Source organism: Psammomys obesus, unplaced genomic scaffold (assembly GCF_907164565.1).
Source record: "Psammomys obesus unplaced genomic scaffold, mPsaObe1.curated_primary_1811, whole genome shotgun sequence".
Classification (NCBI taxonomy): Eukaryota; Metazoa; Chordata; class Mammalia; order Rodentia; family Muridae; genus Psammomys; species Psammomys obesus.
This window is the reverse complement of record NW_026595981.1, coordinates 26,081,259-26,104,032: the sequence shown is the minus strand read 5'-3', so window position 1 is coordinate 26,104,032 and position 22,774 is coordinate 26,081,259. Positions and strand designations below refer to the sequence as shown.

The window sequence follows — 22,774 nt, the reverse complement described above, 5'->3', positions numbered from 1 at the left end:
TTACCTCCAGCCTCCGTGTGTGGAAGGAGAGAACTGATTCCTGCCAGTTGTCCTCTGACCTCTGATCTACACATGCACACCATGATATTCACCATGACCACTACTATCAATAAATAAATAATTATGTGTATTAGAAGGGGAAAAGGGGGAGTTAGGAGCTGGGCAGTTGGGGGTGGTCCAGAGGCTGAGACAGGAGTTCATAAGCAGGCTGGCCTAGGCTATGTAACATAACTAGGGATGAGGAGAATGTCTGCTTATGATTTATAGGGAAACATATAACAAATATTATGATAATACTAAAGAATTGAACAATTTAATTTAGAATTTCGGTTTATTTAACAATTTAGCAGGCAGAAATCTTAGATAATGAGAATATTGAAGCAAGCAACTATTTCACATCTGAAATAGTATTTGCTGGTAGATCTATGAAACACAGTTATCTATGGACTGTTGGTGTGTCTTCCATGAGAAACAATGGTTATTACTAATCTTATCTAAAAATTACGTGCCCCACACATAAACCTTGTCCTGCTACTGACTGAAGGGTGAGACTTGTACCTTCCCTTTGCTGCCATCTGCACGCATTGGGATGGGTGGAAAGTTGATAGTGCCGTTGAGAGCAACGCCCTCATAGTAAAGAGGCTTAGAATCAGAGCATAACCAGCAGGACTTTGTAAGGTTGGTCTGGAGTCATTAATTACTGGTACGTACTAAGCGTCATAGACCAGAGAGAGTCTGTCTTTTGCACTTTTGGATTTCTGTCTACTTTGGTGGAGCCCAAGCAGAGAGATGTGTCAAATGCTCTTAGTGTGTAGAGTCACTTGGGGCTTAACAGTAGTGGGTTTCATGGGGCCAATTTTCTGCTAGTCAATTGACATAATAGGAACCCATTCCTTACACCAGGGAGCCCCTTTTGGCTTAGCATTTCAGCCTATTGGGTCGGATAATGGCCAACAAATTTCTCTTCTTCTGTAACTTTCTTCAGGCTGACATTAGGACAAACATATTGAGGGCCCAGGAGGGCCGAAAGGCTAGTCAAAAGCTTGGCAATGGGGCACTTAACAAAACCATCTAACTTAAGGGTCTAGGTGAAGAGATAAGGAGCCATCACATCAGCTAGACTGGTTTACTTAAGCCTTTCAGCAAGTACAGATCGCAGTTCATACTCCACAGCTGATCCCTGAATGGAATCTTTCAGCCAGGTGAAAATCTACTGAGACAAATTTAGACTAGAGGCAGAAGTTAAATTTTGTCCAGTAATTAGGGAAAATGAGGAATCCCAAGACCAAGGGAAAACTCCCATTTCAAAATCAGGCGGGTGTTTTTATCTGAGGTCTGTTTAGGCAGTGGCAGATTTAGGTCTCATGACCTTTTGATTTTCTGAAGTTTGTATGAGTTAGAGTTTACAAAAAGAAGTATATTAGTATCACCATTGTATTTAGATCCATACTTTAGAAAAAGCGGGTAACAGTTGTCTGCAAGACAGCCGGAGTAGACTCATGTCACTAAGACCTAATGAAAGCTACAGCTTTGGGTTAAAAGGCATGAACATTATTTTCTCTAAGATACACACATTGGACAGAGATGTTTTAGCATAATTAGAAGCACAAGTCTATACCAGAAGACAACCAAAAGGAAATTAAAACCTTGAAGCTTGTGACTGAATAATAAGCAGTCAGTGCTCCATCAGCTTATCAGAACTCTATTGTCAGGAAATGGAGAGATGGCTCAGAGGTTAAGAATACTTGCTCTTCTTCCAAAGGTCCTGAGTTCAATTCCCAGCAACCACATGGTGGCTCTATCTGGTGTGCAGGTAGAATGTTGTATTAATAATAAAAAAAATTTTTTAAAAAAGAAGTCTTAAAAAAAAAGAAAGAACTCTATTGTTGAAACTCTGAACCTTTGAAATCTTATAACATAAGCACAATGGCATGGGGGAAATCTGAAATATTTTTCATTTTTAATATGCCTTAATTTTCTTATATCATTACAATTTGTGTTCACATACCTTAAAACACCTTAGACACACAAACACTTTTAGATCCTCATAACTTAAACTTTTATAACGTCAGTGTCAGTCACACACACACTCACACACACAAAACAGGCAGCAACAGACAAGACAGTCAATCAGAAAGACACACATAGAGCCAGACAACAGATCGCTCCGCTCCTACAACAGAAAAAGGCAAAGTAGGCACGCTGCAGGAGCTACCCACATGGTCCTTATCCAGAGATCCAGAGATCATAGAAAACTGGGGATCTGTCCCCCCTTATAGAAACTTAGGGAAGCATCCATCCCCTCTGACAGGGTCTGGAACATATTCCAGGCCCCCTGTGGCCCATGGTTGTCCAGCGCATCTGCTCTAACAGTTCCTGACCACACAGATTACAGATTTTGCCTCAAGGCCCAACACAGAAACTAGAGGAACACCAAGACAGACACAGACAAACAGACATAGACTAGACACTTACTGGTCCTCGATCCTACAATTATGGGGGGTTCGGGGGGGCGGTCAGACAAGCCCCCAAGATGTTATGCTCAAGTCTCCTGGACCCCAGAGACCACCAGGGAGCTGATGCAAACACAGTAGAGTCTTTATTACAAACTCAAGCTTGGGCCCACACTGACAGCAGTTTTCCAGTGTAGAGCCCCAAGCTCAGGGAGAGAGGGGTTTTTATTTAGGGTTACAGCAAGGTTTGGGAAATTCCAGCTTGGCAGTTCTATGATTGATTTACATTTAGCAAATAATGGGCATCCAGAGGACCAAACCGTAATTGTTTTTAATCATCCTGTTGTAAAGAACACCTGGGTAAACTTCAGATAGTCACCAATGAACTGTTGCTAAGGGTGATGGTTAAATATTACCAGAGGTGAGTAGTCAAATCACATTTTTGTGGGTTTTTCTCCTTTTTGAAACTGGAGTTTATGCCTAGGTCATTTACCCTTAAGACAGAGTTTCTTATTCAGAAATGGGGTTACACAGGCCTCACAGGGTCACATAGCAAACCTACCTCCAACCACAAAGAACAAAAAGATTACCACCAGTCAGGCTCAGTGATGCACGCCTGTAGTCCCAGCACTTGAGGAGGCAGAGGCAAGTGGATCTCAGTGAGTTCAAGGCCAGCCTGGTCTACAAAAGCAAGTCCAGGACAACCAAGGCTACACAGAGAAACCCTGTCTCAAAACAAACAAAAGATTACCACCAACATAAATTTAAAAATATTATTTAGAAAAGAAAACATTTAATGTTTTCTATGAACATAGGGTCTTGGGCTTTTTTGTTTGTTTTTTGTTGTTGATGTTTCTTCCCTGAAGGGATGGGCAGTATGCCCTGGGATAGTCTCAAAATACAAATCCTCTTCCCCAGCCTACACAGTGTTGGGATTGTGGACATACACAGGTATGTCCTGCAAATACGATTTTCTCCCCCTTTGAGACAGGGTCTCTCTGTATATCCCTGGCTCTCCTGGAACTCATTAGGTAGGCCAGGTTGGCCTTGAACTTGAAGAGGTCTTCCTGCCTCTACCTCTGTAGTGATACCTGATCTTTTTATTCTTTTTGTTTGTTTTGTTCTTTTCCTTCGTACAGACTCTCACTATGTAGCCCTGACTAGGCCTGGGCTTAGGGGGATCTGCTTTAATCTCTTGAGTGCTGGGATTAAAGGCCTGTACCACCACTACGCCTGGCCATGAGTGTGGTGAATGAATGCCATGGCGTATTTGTGTGAGTGTGGTGGTCAGAGGACAGCTTTTTAGGGTTAGTTTTGTCCCTTCACTTCTGCATAGGTTCCAAGGATTGAACTCAATATAGACAGGCTTCACAGCAAGCACTTCACCTGCTGAGCTATTTGTGAAATACACACACATCGCTTTAGATCATAGCAATCCACTCTGCTTCCTAAAGTCTTGTTTTCATTTCATGATCAAAAATGTATTTGGTCCATCTCTTGAAGGGCCCCATAGTCTTCATCAGTCTCAACACAGTTTAAAGGTCTTGTGAGATTCAGGGCAGTCTCTGCACAGAAACCCTGTAGAATCAAAGACAAGTTTGTGTACTTCAGTATACAAGAGCATAGAGGGAACAGTTCCATTCCAAATGAGAGAAATGAGGACACAGCAAAGAAAGTCTGGAACAGATCATGCAGCTCCAGGTCCCGCATCTGGGGCTTGTGACAGAATCATCTGGGCTCCCAAGTGCTTGAGTAACCTGCTGCTGCAGCTCTGCCTCAGAGTCCTCGCGGCCCTCCTGGGGCAGCCTTATTCCACACCTATAGCTTTCCTCTGGGGATTTCCAGTGGTTTCCATTGCAGCTTAGGTTTCACCTTCATGTGATGACCTCCTAGGGCCTCTTGTAGGGACTCTGACTCTGCCATCCATTGCTGGGGCTCAGCAGCTCTCTCTATGGAGCCAAACAAGGAACAGTACATACCTATTACAGTTTTTGGTGTTTTTGTTTTTGAGATACAGTTTCACTGTATAGCCCTGGGCAACTTTGAATTCCTTCTATGTAGACCTGCCTAACTTGGAACTCTTGGCTGTCCTCTTGCCTCTGCCTCCCAGGTACTGGTTTTATAAACATGTGCCATCATATCTGGCAAAGATCACTTTTTAAAAACATTGCTGAGCAGGGGGGATAGCTGATTCATTATAGTGTTTACAAGGATCTAAGTTGGAGTTCCAGAATCCAGGTTACAAAAAACTGGACCTGGCACCCTTTTAATTCCAGTGCTGGGGAAGCAAAGACATGCAGATCCATTGGCCTGGCTAGCCAGCCTAGGCTCCGTGGTGAGCTCCATGAGAGACCTGAGGAACAGTACCGGGAGTTGTGCTGCGGCCTTCTTAGACACGTGCACCCTGCACTTGCACACACAGGCGGCTCTGAAGCCTTGCAGCGACTGTTAGAGCTCAGCAGCATTCTGCACCTTGCTTTATTTGTTCCCCTTTTGAGCTGTGTGACAGTCCTGAAAAGAGAGACTAGTCATCTGCTCATGCTCTCCTGGTCGTAAAAAAGGCACTAACTTTAGTTGTTGTCTCCTCCTGGAGAACTGAGATTTTTATATCTCAGCCTTTTAGGGTACAAAATGCTAAAAAAAAAAAAGGTACTAGGGAATTAGTGAAAGTGTGTGTGTGTGTGTGTGTTGGGGAGGGCAACAGTGAAAAGTACAAGGATAGTGGTTTACATGAAGCTGGAAGGTTTCGGGCTTTTAGAATGCTCCTGTAATAGTCATAACTTTTCATTGTAGTTATGGACACTTATACACCAGTGGTAGGAGATAGAGCTGCAAGAAGCCATTTCGTTAGGATTTTTATACTACTACTACTGCACCAGCTATGTAGCTCCCCAAATATTTTCTGCCATTCAGACTTTAGAACTGAAACCCACAGTCTGTTAAATCTTTCTAATTCCTTTATTTTGGGTCATGAGTTAATAATGTCACACATATTCAAATAATGCTGTATTAATTCTAGAACTGTAGTTACATTCTTTGTTGTGGTGGTGGTGGTTGTCAATGCTTTTGAGACAGGGTCTCACTCTCCAGCTATCCCTTTCCTTGAACTCACTATGTATGTAGCCCTTACTAGCTTGGGTTTGCTGTGGTTCTCATCTGAACAGCCTCCCAAATGCTGGTAATCTTGGTGTGAGTCCGCATGGCTGGCTCTTTTGGATTTGATTAAAAGATATCTACGTAAGGGTGGCTGGGGAGATGAGTCAGTCAGTAAAGTGCTCGTGTTGAAAGCATGTAGACCTAAGTTTGGATTCTCAGTTCATGTCTATGAACATGGAGATAATAGAGATAGGATCTCTGAGGCTTGCCGGCCCACTAGTCAGTCTGAGAAAACTTGTCTCTAAAAATAAGATGAAAAACCAGAGAAGACACCTGAGGTTGAACTCTAGTATCCACATGCCATTATGCACACATGCAAGGCACAGTCACACACAAACATATATATATATGCCATAACACACAATAAAAATAAAGGAAAAGAGCTGGGAGCAGTGTCACATGCTTGCAGTCCAGCACTCAGGGAGACAGAAGCACATGGATCTCGTGGGCTCAAGGCCAGCCTGGTCTACAGAGTGAGTCCAGGACAGCCAGGACTACACAGAGAAACCCTATCTCCAAAAAAAAAAAAAAAAAAAAAAAAGCAAGCTTAGATCATTAAAGTTGGGTTATAGCTTAGTGACAGGGCATACAAGAGTTTATATTCTTACCGCTATAAAAACAAAACAGTAAGTAGAAGAAATAAAATTCCAGTTTATTAGCAAAATATCATTTACCATTCTTAGTTAGAAAATATGGTTATATGCCCAGTAAGGACACTCAGCAGGTGTGGGTCTGACTGTAGAGTAGATTCTCATCTTCCTTTATGTGTGTCCCAGAACTCACATTGCCAGCTTGCAGGGCAAATATTTGCCTTACTTACTGAGCCAGCTTACTGGCCACAGGTCATTTCCATAAAGTTGGGCCCAGTGAGAGGCACAACAAAAATGTTCTTAATAATTTAAAAAGAAGTTGGTTCTTTGAGGGAACATATACTTTTGCTACTGCTGCTTGCCTTTTAAAAAAAAAAAAATGTTGATCATAGGGCTGGAGAGATGGCTTAGCAGTTAAGAGCACTGACTGCTCTTTCAGGGGACCTGAGTTCAATTCCCAGCACCTACCTGGCAGCTCACACCTGTCTGTAACTCCAGGATTGGACACCTTCAGAGACAGGCAAAACATAGACAACACACCAATGCACATAAAATTTAAAAAATAAATTAGTAAAAAGTTAAGAAAAAGTTGATCATTACAATGTTCTAAGTGATATTCATGATTGAAACAGTCTTTGGTTAGAAATGAATAAGTAAGGGGATTAAAAAAAAAAAGGTGAAATTTCTTCCTGTTTTATGTTCTTTCGTGTCTTTTTCCCCGAGTTTTCCTTGACCTGTGTAGTTTAATAGTGCAATAATCTAATTTAATAACGTTTACCTCATGTAAGCAGCAATATCATCTTGAGGTGGTTTTGTAATTTGGATCTTTTCTGTGAGTTAGCTCTGCAGAATTATAAACGATGGCTCTTTTGAGGCTGTTTTTAGTTTGTTTTGGGGTTTCTCTGTACCCTGACAGTTATGGACTCACTTTGTACAGACCAGGCTGGCCTTGAACTCACAACAATCCACTTGCCTCTGCCTCCCAGAGGGCTGGGATCACAGGTGTGTGTGCCACTACACCTGGCTTGGGGTTTTTTGTTTTGCTTTCTTTGGTTGTTTGTTTGTTCTGGAGTCATTTTTCAAAGGCTGGTTTAGTTCTGTGCAGAAGGATAGACATTAGAGGGTCTATGAAGTCTTTTTTTAACAGGAAGCACAGATCTTAGAGTTTTACTCATTCTTAACACAACTCAGTTATTTAAATACTGAAAATCTAAAGTTGTTTTCTAAACTTCTAATTAAAGTGGTTCTGAAACCCTTTCTCTCCAGGCTCTGTATAGTTCTTTTAGTGGGAAAAACAAATGACTTGATCAGTGTCTGGTTGAGCCCATCTAATCTTTACTGTGATATATTTAAGGAGTCCCATCTTGGACCCTGAGTAACTGATTTGCCAGAATGAATAAGTTCATTGAAAGATTGGAAGCTAAAGTTAGTTTTCTCCCTTTAAACAGGCTGACTTCCCGACCCATCCCCCACCCCTGGGTATTGACGAAGAGATTGTTCATGTTCTCAAGTTGCAGTACAAAAATCTCACACCCCATCTGACTAGTACAAAAACAGCTGCTGTAGCACAAAATGTCCTTCCTCTGCCCTCACTGATATTGGGGAGGGACAAAGCCCAGTGGGTACTTTACCTCGTCTGTCTGCCTGCTAGAAGGCCTGTTTCCTACCCTTATGGTTTCTGCCTAACGAACGGTGTTTCTTTTTTACAGCATTATGATCCTGGACTTGTTGTGGTGATGGTAAACTTAGCAGTGGTAATTTTTTCTTTTCAGACTGAATTACTCCTTTTGTCATCAGTGCACCAATGTTAGGCTTACTTTCTCTGTTGTAGCCTCATCCTTCTGCTTGGTCTTTTCATTTTCCTATCCTTGCCTTATGCACCTTGTCTGATCCTTGTTCATGAAAGGGTGATGTGAAGAAGAGATATATATGTTTGAACTGCCAAAAAAATCAGTTAAAATATTAAATTCTAATAGTCAAAATTTTGATTTCCCCACCCCCAGTGTAATGGGCACTAGCACTTGCTACTGCAGTTTATAAAGAAGTTAAACAAACTTTGACTGCCGTAGAAGGCAAAAGTACTGACGCAGAATTTATAAACAGGGGTTTACAGAGGCACCAAAACTTTGTTGATTCTTCCCAAATAAATTCTGACCAATCAAATATTCTAAATTAAATTTCCTTAATATTTCTTTTTAATTGTTTCATTGGACTATTCTTTTGTTTGTTTGTTTGTTTACCAGTAAATCCCTGATTAAGACGTTATGAAAGTGATATTGCACCTAGGAAGTCATTTTTATAACCTGTCTTTACTTTGGTCCTTTTGCTAAAGATTGCAGTCACTGCTTATTTATTATACCATTGGGCAGAAGAATGCTTCATTTTTATTTTGTTTGACTGTTAGTCTCGGGAATATCTACCAGAAGACTGTGTTCTAGGTTTTTGTTTTCCTGGTAAAAGATTTTTATTATTTACTTTAAAAAACTATGATAATTGATCATTTTCTACCTACTTATTGTTTAAAAGCAGTAATGGGATCTTATTGATAAGGAGTTAAACTTCTAAGTGTCAATAATGGAATATTGTTGACAAGTAGTTAAACTTCTGGGTTTGTTTTTCTGTATGATTTAAAGACAAAAAATTTAATTTCATAAAAATATAGTGACCAGGCACAAGTGTTGCTGGTTTTATTTATTATTTTTTATTTTTTGCTTTTGCTTTTCTTTTCAATTATTTTAAAATTTTTCTTTACTGATATGTAAATTTAAAACTCAAAATTTCTTGCCCAAAGGTATAATAGACATATATATATGTGTGTGTATATAACAACAAAAACAAACAAAAAACCCAATTGTTTACACCAGCCTGAGTGAAAGGATGAGGGAAGTAAACATTGTGTTTTTCACTAAAGGTGACAGTGGTAAGGTAAGTCCTTTCCAGCTACATCACAATGGACAGCGCAAGTTGTGATGGGAAACAGCTGTGGTAGTCAAGTGCTTGTCTGCCCCATTTTGCTTTGTTTGGCTGGTTAGGAGTGGATTAAATATATAGAGATATTTATTTTTTAAAATCTCCAGCATAGATCAACTAGTTCAAAGTCAATTTTCTTCGCAATTAGTCCTTTTCACAGCTTTCCAGTTGCCATCCACAGCCAGTTTTAAATTCACTCTAGGAAGAGACCTCGGGCACCAGTTTTAAAAGTAAAACCAGTTTTGTCCCTATGGACAAGTAGCTGTTATTTATTAAAATTTTTCATTTGATTGGAAAGTGTCTTTGAAAAGACAAAATTTAAACACACTGATTTGTAATATCCTCTGATGGGGATGCCTCCCATCCCCCCCCCCCCCCCCCCCAGTCAAGCAGCTGAGATATTCATCACAAATTTAAGGGATGATGGGAAAATGTCCAGGGACAAAGTGGTGGTGATTGCATGCCAGAGGATCAGGAGTTCAAGGTCATCCTCACCTACTTAGGAAGTTTGAGGCCAACCTGGACTACATGAGACCCAGTCGTAATAAAAACAAACAAACAAAAAAAGGAACTTGTAAAGATTTTAATTATAAACTTTCTGGTGCCGTTGATGTATCCCAGTTATTTAGCTTTTTCATAGTTACCTGGAATTCTCTCCAGCAAGGTCAAACAAAGTGGGTTATTGGGTTTAATTCAGGAAAGGAAGGATTGGATGGAAGCTGTGAGAATGGCTTTTGTTTGGTTCACTGTAGCTTTCTGGTCTCTGCACTCCAAGGCAAGATCTAACCACCCAAACCTAATGTTTAAAGTGAACTAATAGCCTAATTTTATGTCTCAACTTGATTCTGTGTTTCTTTTACAGGGAGAACAGACCCTATTCCAATCGTTGTCAAGTATGACGTCATGGGCATGGGTCGAATGGAAATGGAGGTAAATTGGTCTCATTAAGCAGTATTAATTTTATAGAATATATAAAACTGGCATTAATTTCAAACTGAAATGTCAGCATAAGCATATACTTATACCAGTTGGAACATAATTTTTCTTTGGTCAGTTAAAATATATTTTATGTTTTTAGTTTGTGTTATTACTGAAGCCCAGAGGATGTAAATAATGCCTCTGTAAAGGAGTTCTTCCAGTGTTGTACAGAAAAACCAGATCAAGCTCTGTATGTAGAATGCAGTATTTCTCTGCCTTAAAACAGTATTATAGAAGCTTTGCTGCAATTACCTGCAATACAGATAATACAGCTGTTATTTGAAATTCTTTCATTTTATTGTCTGAAATGTTTTTTGTTTACTTTTAATTCTTTGGTAGTAAATATTGAACTGAAATCTTGTTATCAGCAGTTAAGTCTATTGGGAACCATCAGGAAAGAGATCAAAGATCTGTCTTCATTGTTTTCTGTGACATGACAGTAAAGTAAGAACCAGCTGAGAAAAACATGTTTCATGCTTTCATACAACATTACACTTGTACAAGTGACATTTTCATAGTTAGTCCTGGGTACTTTAGGAAATAGGAATAAATATATCTACTTTTGTCAAGCTGGATTATGCCGAAGATGCTACCGAACGGCGTCGTGTCCTAGAAGTAGAAAAAGAAGACACAGAAGAACTGAGACAGAAGTACAAGGTACCTTCAACAAAGTCATTGTTTGAAAACATACATACAGGAAGAGATATCTTTTTGGTGAAAAGGGTTTCATAGACTAACAGCATTTGTTTACATTTGGTGGTGATTTGTATTAATCTTGGTTTGCAGTTACATTGCCTCAGTGAAAACTGAAATACCTACTCCATATGGGTTTTTTTTTTAATTAATTGCATATAATGTTCTGCCTGCGTGTACGCCTGCAGGCCATAAGGGGGCACCAGATCTCTAGAGATGGTTGTGAGCCACCATGTGGTTGCTGGGAATTGAACTCAGGACCTCTGGAAGAGCAGCCAGCTACTGCTATTAACCTCTGAGCCATCTCTCCAGCCCCCATATGTGTTTCTGAAAAATTGTGCTAGTTCTTGAAAGTACTAGTCCCAGGTGAGTACTCAGAAAATCAAGTAGTAGCAGCAAAAAAATGGTTAAGAGTACAGGTTTTACTTTTTAAAAAAGAAAATGGATGGGGGTGGTTTATTTTTTTTTCAGGGTTGAGGGTGTTCATTTTTATGTAATGCCGCAGTGTGTATAGAAGTCAGAGAACAACTTTCAAGAGTTGGTTCTCTTTCCACCCAGAGATCAAACTCAGATCATCTGACTTGACAGCAGGTGATCTTTCCTGCTGAGCTGTCTCACCAGTCCTGAAAAAAGGTATTTCATTGTAACAAATTAAAATTTTTTTATTCATTGTTAATTACAGTCAGTCTTAAAGCAGAAATTTCTATCTCTCTCTCTCTCTCTCTCTCTCTCTCTCTCTCTTTCTCCGTGTGGACATCAAGTTGAATTCTTTTTGTTTTTAAAGGAGGCGGGTGCTTGCCATGGCATGTAAGAAGTGCAGAGGACAACTTGGGGGAGTCAGTTCTCTCCTCACCACATTAGACATATATATGTGTGTGTGTATATATATATATATATATATATATATATATATATATATATATATATATATATATATATATATATATATATGGCATTTTATTTACATGTGTTTCTGTGCCACATGTGTACCTGGTATCTTCAGAGTCTAGAGGAGGGCTTCAAATCCCCTGGAACTTAAATTACGGATGATTGGGAACCAAACCAGGATTCTCCGCAAGAACACCCAGTGCTTTTAAATACTGAGCCGTCTTCCAGTCCAGAATAGTTTCCTTCTTTAAGGGGTTATTCATAACAAACTGAAGTTGAGAACATGTAAGTTGGCATTCAGAAAAGCTAACAAGGAAACATGCCTTTCAAGATACTATAGTTTGCCCAGTCTACCGTAAAATGGGAAAATTCGAAGATAAGAAATTTCATTTAAATTTTCCTGTAGAGCTGGGCATGGTGGCACATGCCTGTAATCCCAGTACTCGGGAGGCAAAGGCACATGGATCTATGTGATTTTGAGGCCAGCCTGGTCTACATAGAGAGGTCCAGGACAGCCAAGACTACACAGTAAAACCCTGTCTCCGGGGGGTGGGGGGAGAGAAAAAAGGATCATTCTATAGAAGCTGGGTTTTTTGGTTGTGATCCTTAAGGTGAAAATGGGGTGGAGGGATTTGTTTAAAAATTTTTAAAAGGTCCTTCAAAGTCTCAGTGCTTTGAAGTGAAGTGTCCATAAATTTATCCCAGGTATCTAGACTTCCTTCATTACTGTGGAAAAGAGAAAGGGGTAATATGCTAGCTGGAGTCCGTAAGAATCTTTTTCAGTCTTGGAAACCAAAGATCTATTATTTATTTTCATTGTTATGATAGATAACTGTCACTTTACAGACTTTTAAAAAAACTAAGATTGAGGTGATAGCATATAGAGTGATTATTAATATTTAATAATATTCATCTAATTATTATTAATGTGCCAGTTATTCTTGAGTGAACTATTTACCCAAGTATGATTTGTTTAATTAGCTAGAACACAATACTGAGCAATAATTACTCCATCCTAAACCTCCAAGTTAGTCTAGGAGGAGACAGCCAAGTTTTCCCAGTCACACTTGCTTTTTAATCATTTCCTATTTCCAGTTTATTTTTCCTGATCCTTCATGGTCCTCTCCTCATGGCTCCATCTCCTTACTTCCCCTCTCTCTACCCCTCACTGGACCTGGATGTCCCACTCTATTCTCTGTGTTGTTCAACATTGGCTGGTTGGCATTTTATTAGCAGACCAGAAAGCAAATGGTGGGCATGTTTACATAAACTTGAGACAGGAGATACTTAGAGTAAACATTACAATGCCATGTCCAGATTGAAACCAGATACTGGGGTATCTGCATTTGGATCAGCATTTGAATAAAGAAGGGTAAACTTTACACAGTGCATAAAACATTATGCCAACAGTATCATACCTATAAAGGACTTCTGAGTATTCAGGCATGGTGGTGCATGCCTGTCTTTCTACATTCCAGAGGCAGAGCAAGGTGCTAGGTGTGATGGCATACACTTGTAATCCCACGTACTTGGGAGGAGGAGGCAGGAAAATTGCCAGAAATTTGAGGACAACACCCAGGGTCACACAGGGAAAAAAACGTGCTTAGCAGATGTCTCAGTATATAAAGTACTCTTCCCTATGAAATAAAAAATAAATGAGGGTTGGAGAGCTAGCTTAGACTAGAGCTAGACTAGAGCACTGTCTGCTCTTCCAGAGGTCCTGAGTTCAATTCCCAGCAATCACATGGTGGCTCCCAACCATCTATACTGAGATACAATGCCCTCTTCTGGCATATAGGTGTACATGCAAATAGAGTGCTCATACATATAAACTAAATCAATAAATCTTTTGAAAAATGAAAAAAAAAATTAACAATATGAAGATTTTTTAAGATGCCTGCTGCTGTTTGGGCATTCTATGTTCACTTTTTTTTTTTTTTTTTTTTTTTTTTTTTTGTGGTGGTTGTTTCAAGTCAGGGTTTTCTCTGTGTAACCCTGGCTGTCCTGAGCTTTTAGACCGGCCTCAAGCTCAGAGATCCACCTGCCTTCAGCTTCCTGAGGGCTAGGATTAAAAGTGTGCACCACCACACTTGGCTAAGTTAATTTTTAAATGAATTAAAAACTGCAGAAGAATTACAAATCTAAAGCTTATTTTATCTTTAAGATTCTAAAATTATTTTAAATGAAGAACTTGGCTTTTTCGCTGCTCATTATTAGAACTTAAACAGTCATGGATAAAAACTTCATAGGAGCAGCTGTGGAGTACAATTTGTTTATTTAACAAAATTACTAGTCTGGTTGCCTTTCGCTTCCCTCCAAACTATGTCTCACCTGCCTGATCTTCTTTAGAGCTTATTATAACTTTTTTTGAGCCTCTAAATATTTAGAGATTTTTAATGACCTATTATTTGCTCTGTGTGTTTATCTGTCTGTGACTGTCCAAGTCCATTTCCATGTTTGTCTGCCAGAATGAAGGTCAGAGGACAATCATGGAATATCTTCTTACCGTATAGGTCCCACAGATCACATTCAGGTTTGATGACAAGTGCTTTTATGGACTGAGCCATTTTACTGGCCTGTTTCCTGTTTTTAAATACTGAGCCAGGCATGGTAATATGTACCTATAATCCAAAAATTTGGGAGACTGAGAAAGGATGATTGCCTCAAGGTCAAAGCCAGCTTCAGCTACATAATGAATTTTAGCCCAGCCTGGGCTGTAGTGTGGATGACTATCTCAAAATAACAACACATCTACCCTCCCCCGCTAAAACTGAAAAAGATTAAATCTATCCTAGTTATTCAAAGTCTCTTGCCAATAGGTGGGTTGGGGTGGGTTTTTGGGGGAAGGAGTGTCAGTCTGTCTGTCTCTCTGTCCACCTTTGTGCGCATAGTGCCTGTGTGCCTGTTGAGGTAGACGTCAACCTTTGTGCTGCTTTTCTGGCAGGTACTATCCACCTTGGGGTTTTTTGTTTGTTTTGTTGTTAGAATACAATCTCTCACTGGCCAGCGGCTGGATAAGTGGCTAGATTAGCTGGCCAGTGGGTCTCAGGGTCTCCTACTCTGCCTTCCTAGCACTGGGATTACAAGCAGGGGCCACCACACCCAGCTTTTAAAAATACTTTTTATATGAGTTCTGGGGGTTGATCTCCTGTCCTGTTGCTTGCCTTCACTGACTGAACTCTTCCTAGCTCCAGCAGTTATTTTAGTGCTTAGTGATTGGTAATTATTGTAACATGTACTGTTGCATTATTTAGCAACTCAAAGCAGCCATCCCAAGTTCTCCTACCACATATCTTCCCATTCTCACTCGTGAATCGGGACTGTTCTTCTAGGGACCTGAGCTGGTTCCTAGAACATTTAACCACCTGTAACCCCAGCTCCAGGGGAGCCAGTTGCTCTCTTCTGGTCACCTTGGGTACCTGCACACACAGTAGTCACTACAGACAGACCACACAGACATACACAAATAAAAATAAAGCTTTATGGGGCCGGAGAGATGGCGCAGAGGGTCAGAGCACGCACGTTAGTCTTGCAAAGGACCTGAGTTCTGTTCCCAGAATCAAGAATCAACATGGCAAGTCATAACTTACTGCAACTCCATACATGATACTTATGTACTATGCAAATAAACTCATACAGCAAGTAAAATAGACAATAAATTATTCATTTTTTAAAAAATGTTGGGTCTCAAAATGCACCTTTTTTAAACCATGGAATAGGTTTAAAGGATATGTTTTAGTGTAAAATTGAAATGAATTATTTTCCCCATTTCTGTTCTTTTAGCATCATCATCATCATGTCATTTTAAATTCAAATGTCAAAGTGTATATTAATTTTGAAGTTAATTTTTGTGTATGGGTCTGGAGAAATGGCTTAGAAGATAAGAGTACTTGGCTACTCTTCAAAAGAATTTACTCAGTTCCCAGCATTCATATTGTGGCTCACAGGTGCTAGGGGATCTGACACCCTCTTCTGGCCTCTAAAGGCAGCAAGCAGGCAAGTGGTATACAGCAAGCAAAACACCCATACACACAAAATTAAATTTAAAAAATAATTTTTACATAGTCAGGTACTGAATTTGGGACCTTACATGTTTTAAGCTGTGTACTCTGTCATTGAGCTGAATTCCAGTGTGAACCTGTTTTTAAGGTTTACAGCTGAAAATCCTTAGACTAGCAAAACCCCTGGAAAAAAAAAAAAAGGTAAATAAGTTAACATCACCTGCTACTGGTGATGCATGCCTTTAGTTCCAGCACTCTGAGGCAGAGGCAAGCAGCTCCCTGTGAGCTTGAGGCCAGCCTTTTTTTTTTTTTTTTAAACAAATTTTACTTTTTTTTTTTTTTTTTAATGTGCATTTGTGTTTGTCTGCATGTATGTCTGTGTGAGGATGTTGGATGCCCTGGAATTGGAGTTACAGACAGTTGTGAGCTACCGTGTTGGTACTGGGAATTGAACCCGGGGCCCCTGGAAGAGCAGCCAGTGCTCTTAACCGCTGATTCATCTCTCCAGTCTGAGGCCAGACTTTTTTACAGACTGAGTTTCAGGACAGCCAGGGCTACATGGAAAAACCTTGTCTTGAGAGAGAGGGGGAAAAAAGATACAGGCCAAAATCAAATAAGGTGACCTAAGTACTGAAGTTGTTTTCCCTGAGAGTGTAGCATTTTGATCAGCTGGCAAACTTGAGATTGTAGTTTTAAAGTCCACAGGGAAGACCTAGGGGAAAACAACCCAGGTGTTTTGTTGTTGTTTGTTTGTTTCTGTGTGGAGAACATAATAGATACTCTTACATGGCTGGGACCCTGGTAAAATATGATCCTAAATGTTAACACAGCAGCTTAGCATGCCTCAGCATCCATCCCTGCAGAAGGCTAGTAGGAAAAAAAAGTCATCTCTAGGCAGCCCTTTGCCCTCTTGCACTGTATTGCAAAAAAAAACAAAAGCCTGGTTTACAAAGTTCCAGGACATCCAGGGCTCTGTTACACAGAGAAACTCTGTCTCAAAAAACAAAACAACAACAACAAAAATAGAAATAGGAGAATTGTAAAAAGTGAAAGCTAGGAAACAAGCTATTAAATTAAAAAAATCTCTAATTTGAAATTTGAATTTTAAAAGAAAAGGAAAAAGAAAAGATAGACCTAGAATTTTTCAGCAGTTGGAGGTAGGGAAAAGTTTGGCGTGGTGCTGCACATCTTTTATCATAGCACGTCGGAGGCTGGTGGGTCTCTTGAATTTAAGGCTAGCCTTGTTTGCACAGTGAGTTCCAGGACAACAACAACAACAACAAAATCAGTAATAGAAGAAACAAACCCAGCTGGTTGTGGTTTTCATGTCTAAAATAACAGTGAGAAACTGAGGGAAGAAGTGACATGAGCCTGAGAGTCAGCTGGCCTGGGTGATGACGGCTTTGAGGGGGATCCATACTAAGCACAGACATGGGAAACTAAAGACTTCCAAGCTGAGTGTGTCAAAAGAAATCTCTGTCTACACAGACCTTAAGTCAGACTACACCAGAATCAAAGATCTTGAAAGAAAGCCATACGGTAAAACATGATTTTCTGTAAGAAAAATGACAGTGCTCACTCCTTTAATCCCAATATTTGGAAGGCAGTAGCAGAGCCTGGGTGAATTCCAGGCCAATTAGGGCTTTACAGCAAGGCTCTGTCTCCAAAAACAAAATAATGGGTGTCTTCTCAATTGCCATTAGAAGTTGGAGCTGAGCCGGGTGGTGGTAGCGTACACCTTTAACCCCAGTGCTTGGGAGGCAGAGGCAGATGGATCTGAATGAGTTCGAGGCCACTACAGAGTGAGCTCCAGGAAGCCAAGGTTACATAGAGAAACCCTGCCTCAAAAAAAAAAAAAAAAAAAAAAACACCTTGGGGCTGAAAGTGAGTTCATTTGGTAGAGTGCTTACCACTTCTACATGAAGCCCTGAGTTTGGTCCCCAGCATTATATAAACTGAACATAAGAGACATGCCTACAGCACACACGTGGCAGCTCACGACTGTCTATAACTCCAGTTCCAAGGGATCTGACACCATCACACAGACATACCAGCAGGCAGACTGTCAATGTACACAAAATGAAAACAGATAAGCGAGAAAACAACAAAACCAAACAGGCAGGAAAAAAAAAAAGAGAGAGAGACATGCCTATAACCTGCATTGGGAGCCCTTCACGCTCATTCCTAGCTACACAGCAGGTCTGGGGCCAGCCTGGAATGTCTCCAGTAAAAGCCGTGAGTACCTCATTTCTCTCGTGTCTGATCACAAGAGGAAACTTTAATTCTTTCACCAGAGTGATGTTAGCCAAGTTTTTTTTTTTTTAAGATTTACTTATTGTGTATACAATGTTCTGCCTGGACACCAGATCTTGTTATAGATGGTTGTGAGCCACCATGTGGTTGCTAGGAATTGAACTCAGGACCTGTGGAAGAGCAGTCAGTGCTCTCAACCTCTGAACCATCTCTCCAGCCCTTTCCTTCCTTCCTTCCTTCCTTCCTTCCTCCCTCCCTCCTTCCCTCCCTCCCTCCTTCTTCCTTTCTTCTTTCCTTCCTTCCTTTTTTGTTGTTGTTGTTCTTTGGGAAGTTTTTTTGGCGGGGAGGTTAGTCCACAAAGCCCAACTAATATATCCCAGGCTTTCCTGAACCTGGCTGGCTAGGCTGGCTTTAGTTTATGCTCCTGCCGAGCTTCCCAACAGCAGAGGTCAGTCACAGCTGGGTAACTGGAAGCTTTTCATGGATTTGTCTCAAAAAACAAAATTCTGTTTGTTGACGTTCATATGGAAGAGTTAGATTTGCCAGGGTTTTCTTTGTTTTTAAACAATTGAGATACTCATGTAGAAGCCCCCTCCCTTTATTAACAGAATATATCATATTTTTTATGTTGAATCTTGAGGGTGTTTTGTTTTTTAATCTCACTTCTCTTGATCCTGTTTAGTATATGCTTTTTTCTAGTTGCTAGTTTAAAAGCAAAAATAGGGAGTATGAAGGTGCTGGAGGGATGCCTTAACAGTTAAGGGAACCTAGATTAGCTCAAAGAGAACCTAGATTAGTTCCCAGTACCCACATGGCGACTCACAACTGCCTATAACACCATTTCCAGGAAATCTAAACACTCTTGGCTTCTGTGGCCACTGGCACATATGCAATACACATACATAAATGTAAGCAAACATTCCACATACTAACTTCTAAAATTGAATAAATAAAATAGAGGGACATGGTGACACAGATACTCGGCTCTGTGGCTCTGGCTAGCTTAGTATTCTCTATACTAGGGATAGTTTTGAACTCATGGCAAGTGTGTCAGCCTGGTATTATTATTAGTATTATGAGTTTTCTACCACCACTGTGCCTGATTAAAATTGTGTCTTATATTGAATCTTGTTGGGCTTTTGGTCAAAGATAATATAGGGAATGGTATGGTATCTTGTCTACCATATGACTAAAAGGGAAATAAAAATACACCCTTTTGAACACTTGTTAGTGCACACACCAAACTGTTATCCTTGTGTTTTAGCCAGCATTTACCAGTGCCAGTGAATTTTATAGAAAGCTATTTTTCTCTCTCCTTGGGTAGTAGCTGTCTAACGTCTACTGAGTTTATTTCTTGTTTGTGTTTTGTGGTTCTTTCTTAACAGGATTATGTTGACAAAGAAAAGGCGATTGCAAAAGCCTTAGAAGATCTCAGAGCTAATTTTTACTGTGAATTGTGTGATAAACAGTATCAGAAACATCAGGAATTTGACAACCACATCAACTCATATGATCACGCACACAAGCAGGTAAGGGATAACTCCTTGATGCTAAGGAAAGGATTCCTCATTATGCAACTGTAGGTGTTTATGAGTGTGACTGCCTCTGGTGTCAACCAGCCTTTATTTTTTGCCATCTGATACACTTGATTTTTTTTTTTTCCATCAGAGCTATCCTAACATGACATTCCTGACACTCCATCACCATTTTAAGTAGAATAATAAGTTGTGAATTTCTGAAACCTTAAGTAATGTTTGTGGCTTTGAATAGTTTCTAATTTTTAAAAATGTGGTGATTGAGCTGAGGACCACTGGGAACACTTTATGTCAGTTTCTCCCCTTTTCTCAGCATGTTACACTTTTAAAGAGTTATCCTAGACTGTTGTTCTAAACCTCTGAATGTACCAGTGCAGGTTTCATTGACTACTGTTTCCTATCAGTAAGTCATTTTGTTATTCTATACCTAGAAAGTGACTAAATCCTGAAGAAAAATAAAACTAGATACGTTGTATCTTAACAACAAGACACCTTGTCTTAATTACTCTGTCATGGGGAAACACTGTGACCAAAAGAAGCAGCTTGGAGAGAAAAGGATTATTTCCTAGAACAGTTCATCACTGAAGTTAGGGCAGGAACCTGGAGGTAGTGGATAAGGAGGCAGTGGAAGTGCTGCTTATTGGCCTGTTTCTCATGGCTTACCCAGTTTGCTTTCTTAGAGGCCCCAGGACCACCTTCTTAGGCTCTTGGTAGTTAACTTTAGTTGCTTTCAGACAAACATATAGGGTCTTTGAATGGCCCAGAACTCCTTATGTAGATGAAGCTTATGGTGGCTTTCCACATTTACACACCCAGGAATGCAGGATTATGCCACCATACCCATCAAGATGGCTGAGCTATCTCCCCAACCCTCAGTGGCTTTTAAAATATATATATATAATTTTATTTATTTTCATTTTATGTGCATTGGTGTTTTGCCTGATTGTGTGCTGGTTTCAGATTTTAGAGTTACAGATGTTTGTGAGCTGCCATGCAGATGCTGGGAATTTAAACCAGGTCCTCTAGAAGAACAGTCAGTGCTGTTAACTGCTGAGCCATCTCTCCATCCCCTCAAAGTGGCTTTGTAAGAGAAAAGACTTTCTATCAAAGCAACATTAGGAAAGTGCCAAACTAATAAAATTCATATTGACGTTGATACAGCTTTCAATTTAAGGATAATAGAAATTGTTACAGCTTTAATTCATTGATTTTTTTTTTTAAACATTCTCATTCATTCTCCTGTATACCTTTTATTAACTGATAAGCTCTTAGTTTTTTTAGTAAGTAGAGGCAGGAAGTTTTTTACTTGAAGCCAGCCTAGGCTACAAAGGAATAAGTTTCTGTCTCTAAATACAAAGCAAAACAAAAGGATAATTGTGGTATGATGACATTGATTTTTTTCGTTTTGTTTTATTTTTGTTGAAAAGTAGACAGTAATCGTTTTTTGTCATATTCTTGCCTTTCTACAAATTGTAGAATCTCAAAACAGCATGTATATCAACAAAAAAAAGTCTTAGATTGTTGTTATAATTTCAACTGTTCTCTCCACTCAGTTCATTCATTTTTTCCTATCTTTACTTATTTTTGTATCTATTTTTTCTCCTCAAGAGAGGGTGTTAACTGTAAAATCATACTGGCCATGAGCTTGTGACCCTGTGATTCAGCTTCTAGAGCGCTTCAGTTACCCCTTACCTTACCTAGCCTGGCCTGTATTTAAAGTTATAAAGAACTAATAGTTAAATAATAATAATAATAATAATAATAATAATAATAATAATAATAATAAAGAACCAATAGAACTAATAGTTGACTTTGCTACAGCAAATAATACATTACAGCTACAGCTAAATAATACATTAAAGGAGATAGAATCATATATTTTATTTCTCACTGAACTTAGTATCTGGGCCTGCCATTTTTCAAACTGAGACTCTAAAATCATAAAGGCAAGACACATGACTTTGGGGTAAAAGGTAAGTACTTTACTCCATGTTAGTTATTCCTAGCTTGTATCTTTGCATGAAATTTTTACCATTGAAACTTTGGAGAAGGCCCGGTGGTAATGGCGCATGCTTTTATCTCAGCATTCGGGAGGCAAAGGCAGGCAGATCTCCGTGAATTTGAAGCCATCCTGGTATCAGAGTGAGTTCCAGGACAGCCTAGGCTACACAGAGAAACCCTGAATCAAAAACAAACAAAAACCTTTGGAGAAAAGCTTTATTAGCGGTAAGCTAATACAGGAAGGTCCTGGAAAATACTCTTGCCTTTCTTATGGTCTGGTTTCTTAAAAAAGAAGCAGCATGCTACTCTCATTTGCGATCTTTTTTAGAGAATGTGAAAGGACAGTGTTAAATGCCTCTATTTGCTAGCTTTTCTCAAATTTTCTAAGATTTTTTTTTTTTTTTGTGATGTCGTTAATACAAAAATAATTGAGACTGGGCTTAAACTTTGTAAATGTAAAAGTTAGGCATTTGTGATTCTAATTCTTATGCTCTGTTTTACTACCTTTGGAAATCTCCAATGATGAAACCAGCTGTCCTTGAAATAAACCAACATATGATTAATTACTTACTAAGTTCTGACATGCCTTGCCTGAGTGCTCAATAAACATCAACACTAATCATGTCCTAGCCTTGTTGGCTTAGTTATAAGCTACAGTAAAGTTTGAAACTAAGGTTTTTCTATCCCCACTTCCCTGCCCTTTTTATTATCTTAAATATCTTTTAAAATGTTTGTCTGCTGATAGATATAAAAGTCTCAAATTCAGGCAGAAAGGAATCTTATTCTCAGAGGAAATCTGTAGCAGCAGTTACTAGTGAGCTTTGAGGCTGGCAGCATAGTTCAGTGGTGAGTGTTGTGTTCAAAGCCTTGTGTTTGCTCTTCAGTACAGCAAACAGACAACAGCAAGAAAGTAAAATGCCTTACTTTCACATTTTTTTTCTTTACCCTGCTTAGGTTTCTTCCTAACTTACCTTCTGTTTCTGTCACCAGGGATCCTTGTAATATAATTATTGGAAGATCACAACTCACTCACTCAACAGATCTGTTTGGCTTAAGTCTTCATGTTAGTTTTTCTATTTAATTTTAATTGGTTCTCAAAAAAAAAAAAAAAAAATCCAAGCCATATACAGTTAGTGGCCTGCACTTGTAGTTACCGAGGCAGAAAACTCGAGGCCAGCTGCTGCTGCTGCTGCTTTCTTCTTCTTCTTCTTCTTCTTCTTCTTCTTCTTCTTCTTCTTCTTCTTCTTCTTCTTCTT

The 22,774-nt window shown here is 39.5% G+C and overlaps 1 protein-coding gene across 3 annotated transcripts in view; it reads left to right on the top strand.

The window, feature by feature from the left end:
* Gpatch8 (G-patch domain containing 8) overlaps positions 1-22,774 on the top strand; it is a 76,446-nt gene that overhangs the window by 35,516 nt on the left and 18,156 nt on the right. For 2 of the 3 annotated variants that reach the window (XM_055619481.1, XM_055619482.1), the window contains exons 4-6: positions 10,032-10,099; positions 10,718-10,804; positions 19,368-19,511. In XM_055619481.1, the coding sequence (XP_055475456.1) occupies positions 10,032-10,099; positions 10,718-10,804; positions 19,368-19,511 (299 nt within the window). Of the gene's footprint in view, positions 1-7,908; positions 7,954-10,031; positions 10,100-10,717; positions 10,805-19,367; positions 19,512-22,774 lie in introns of all 3 variants that reach the window. The other variant, XM_055619483.1, reaches the window with a different exon arrangement.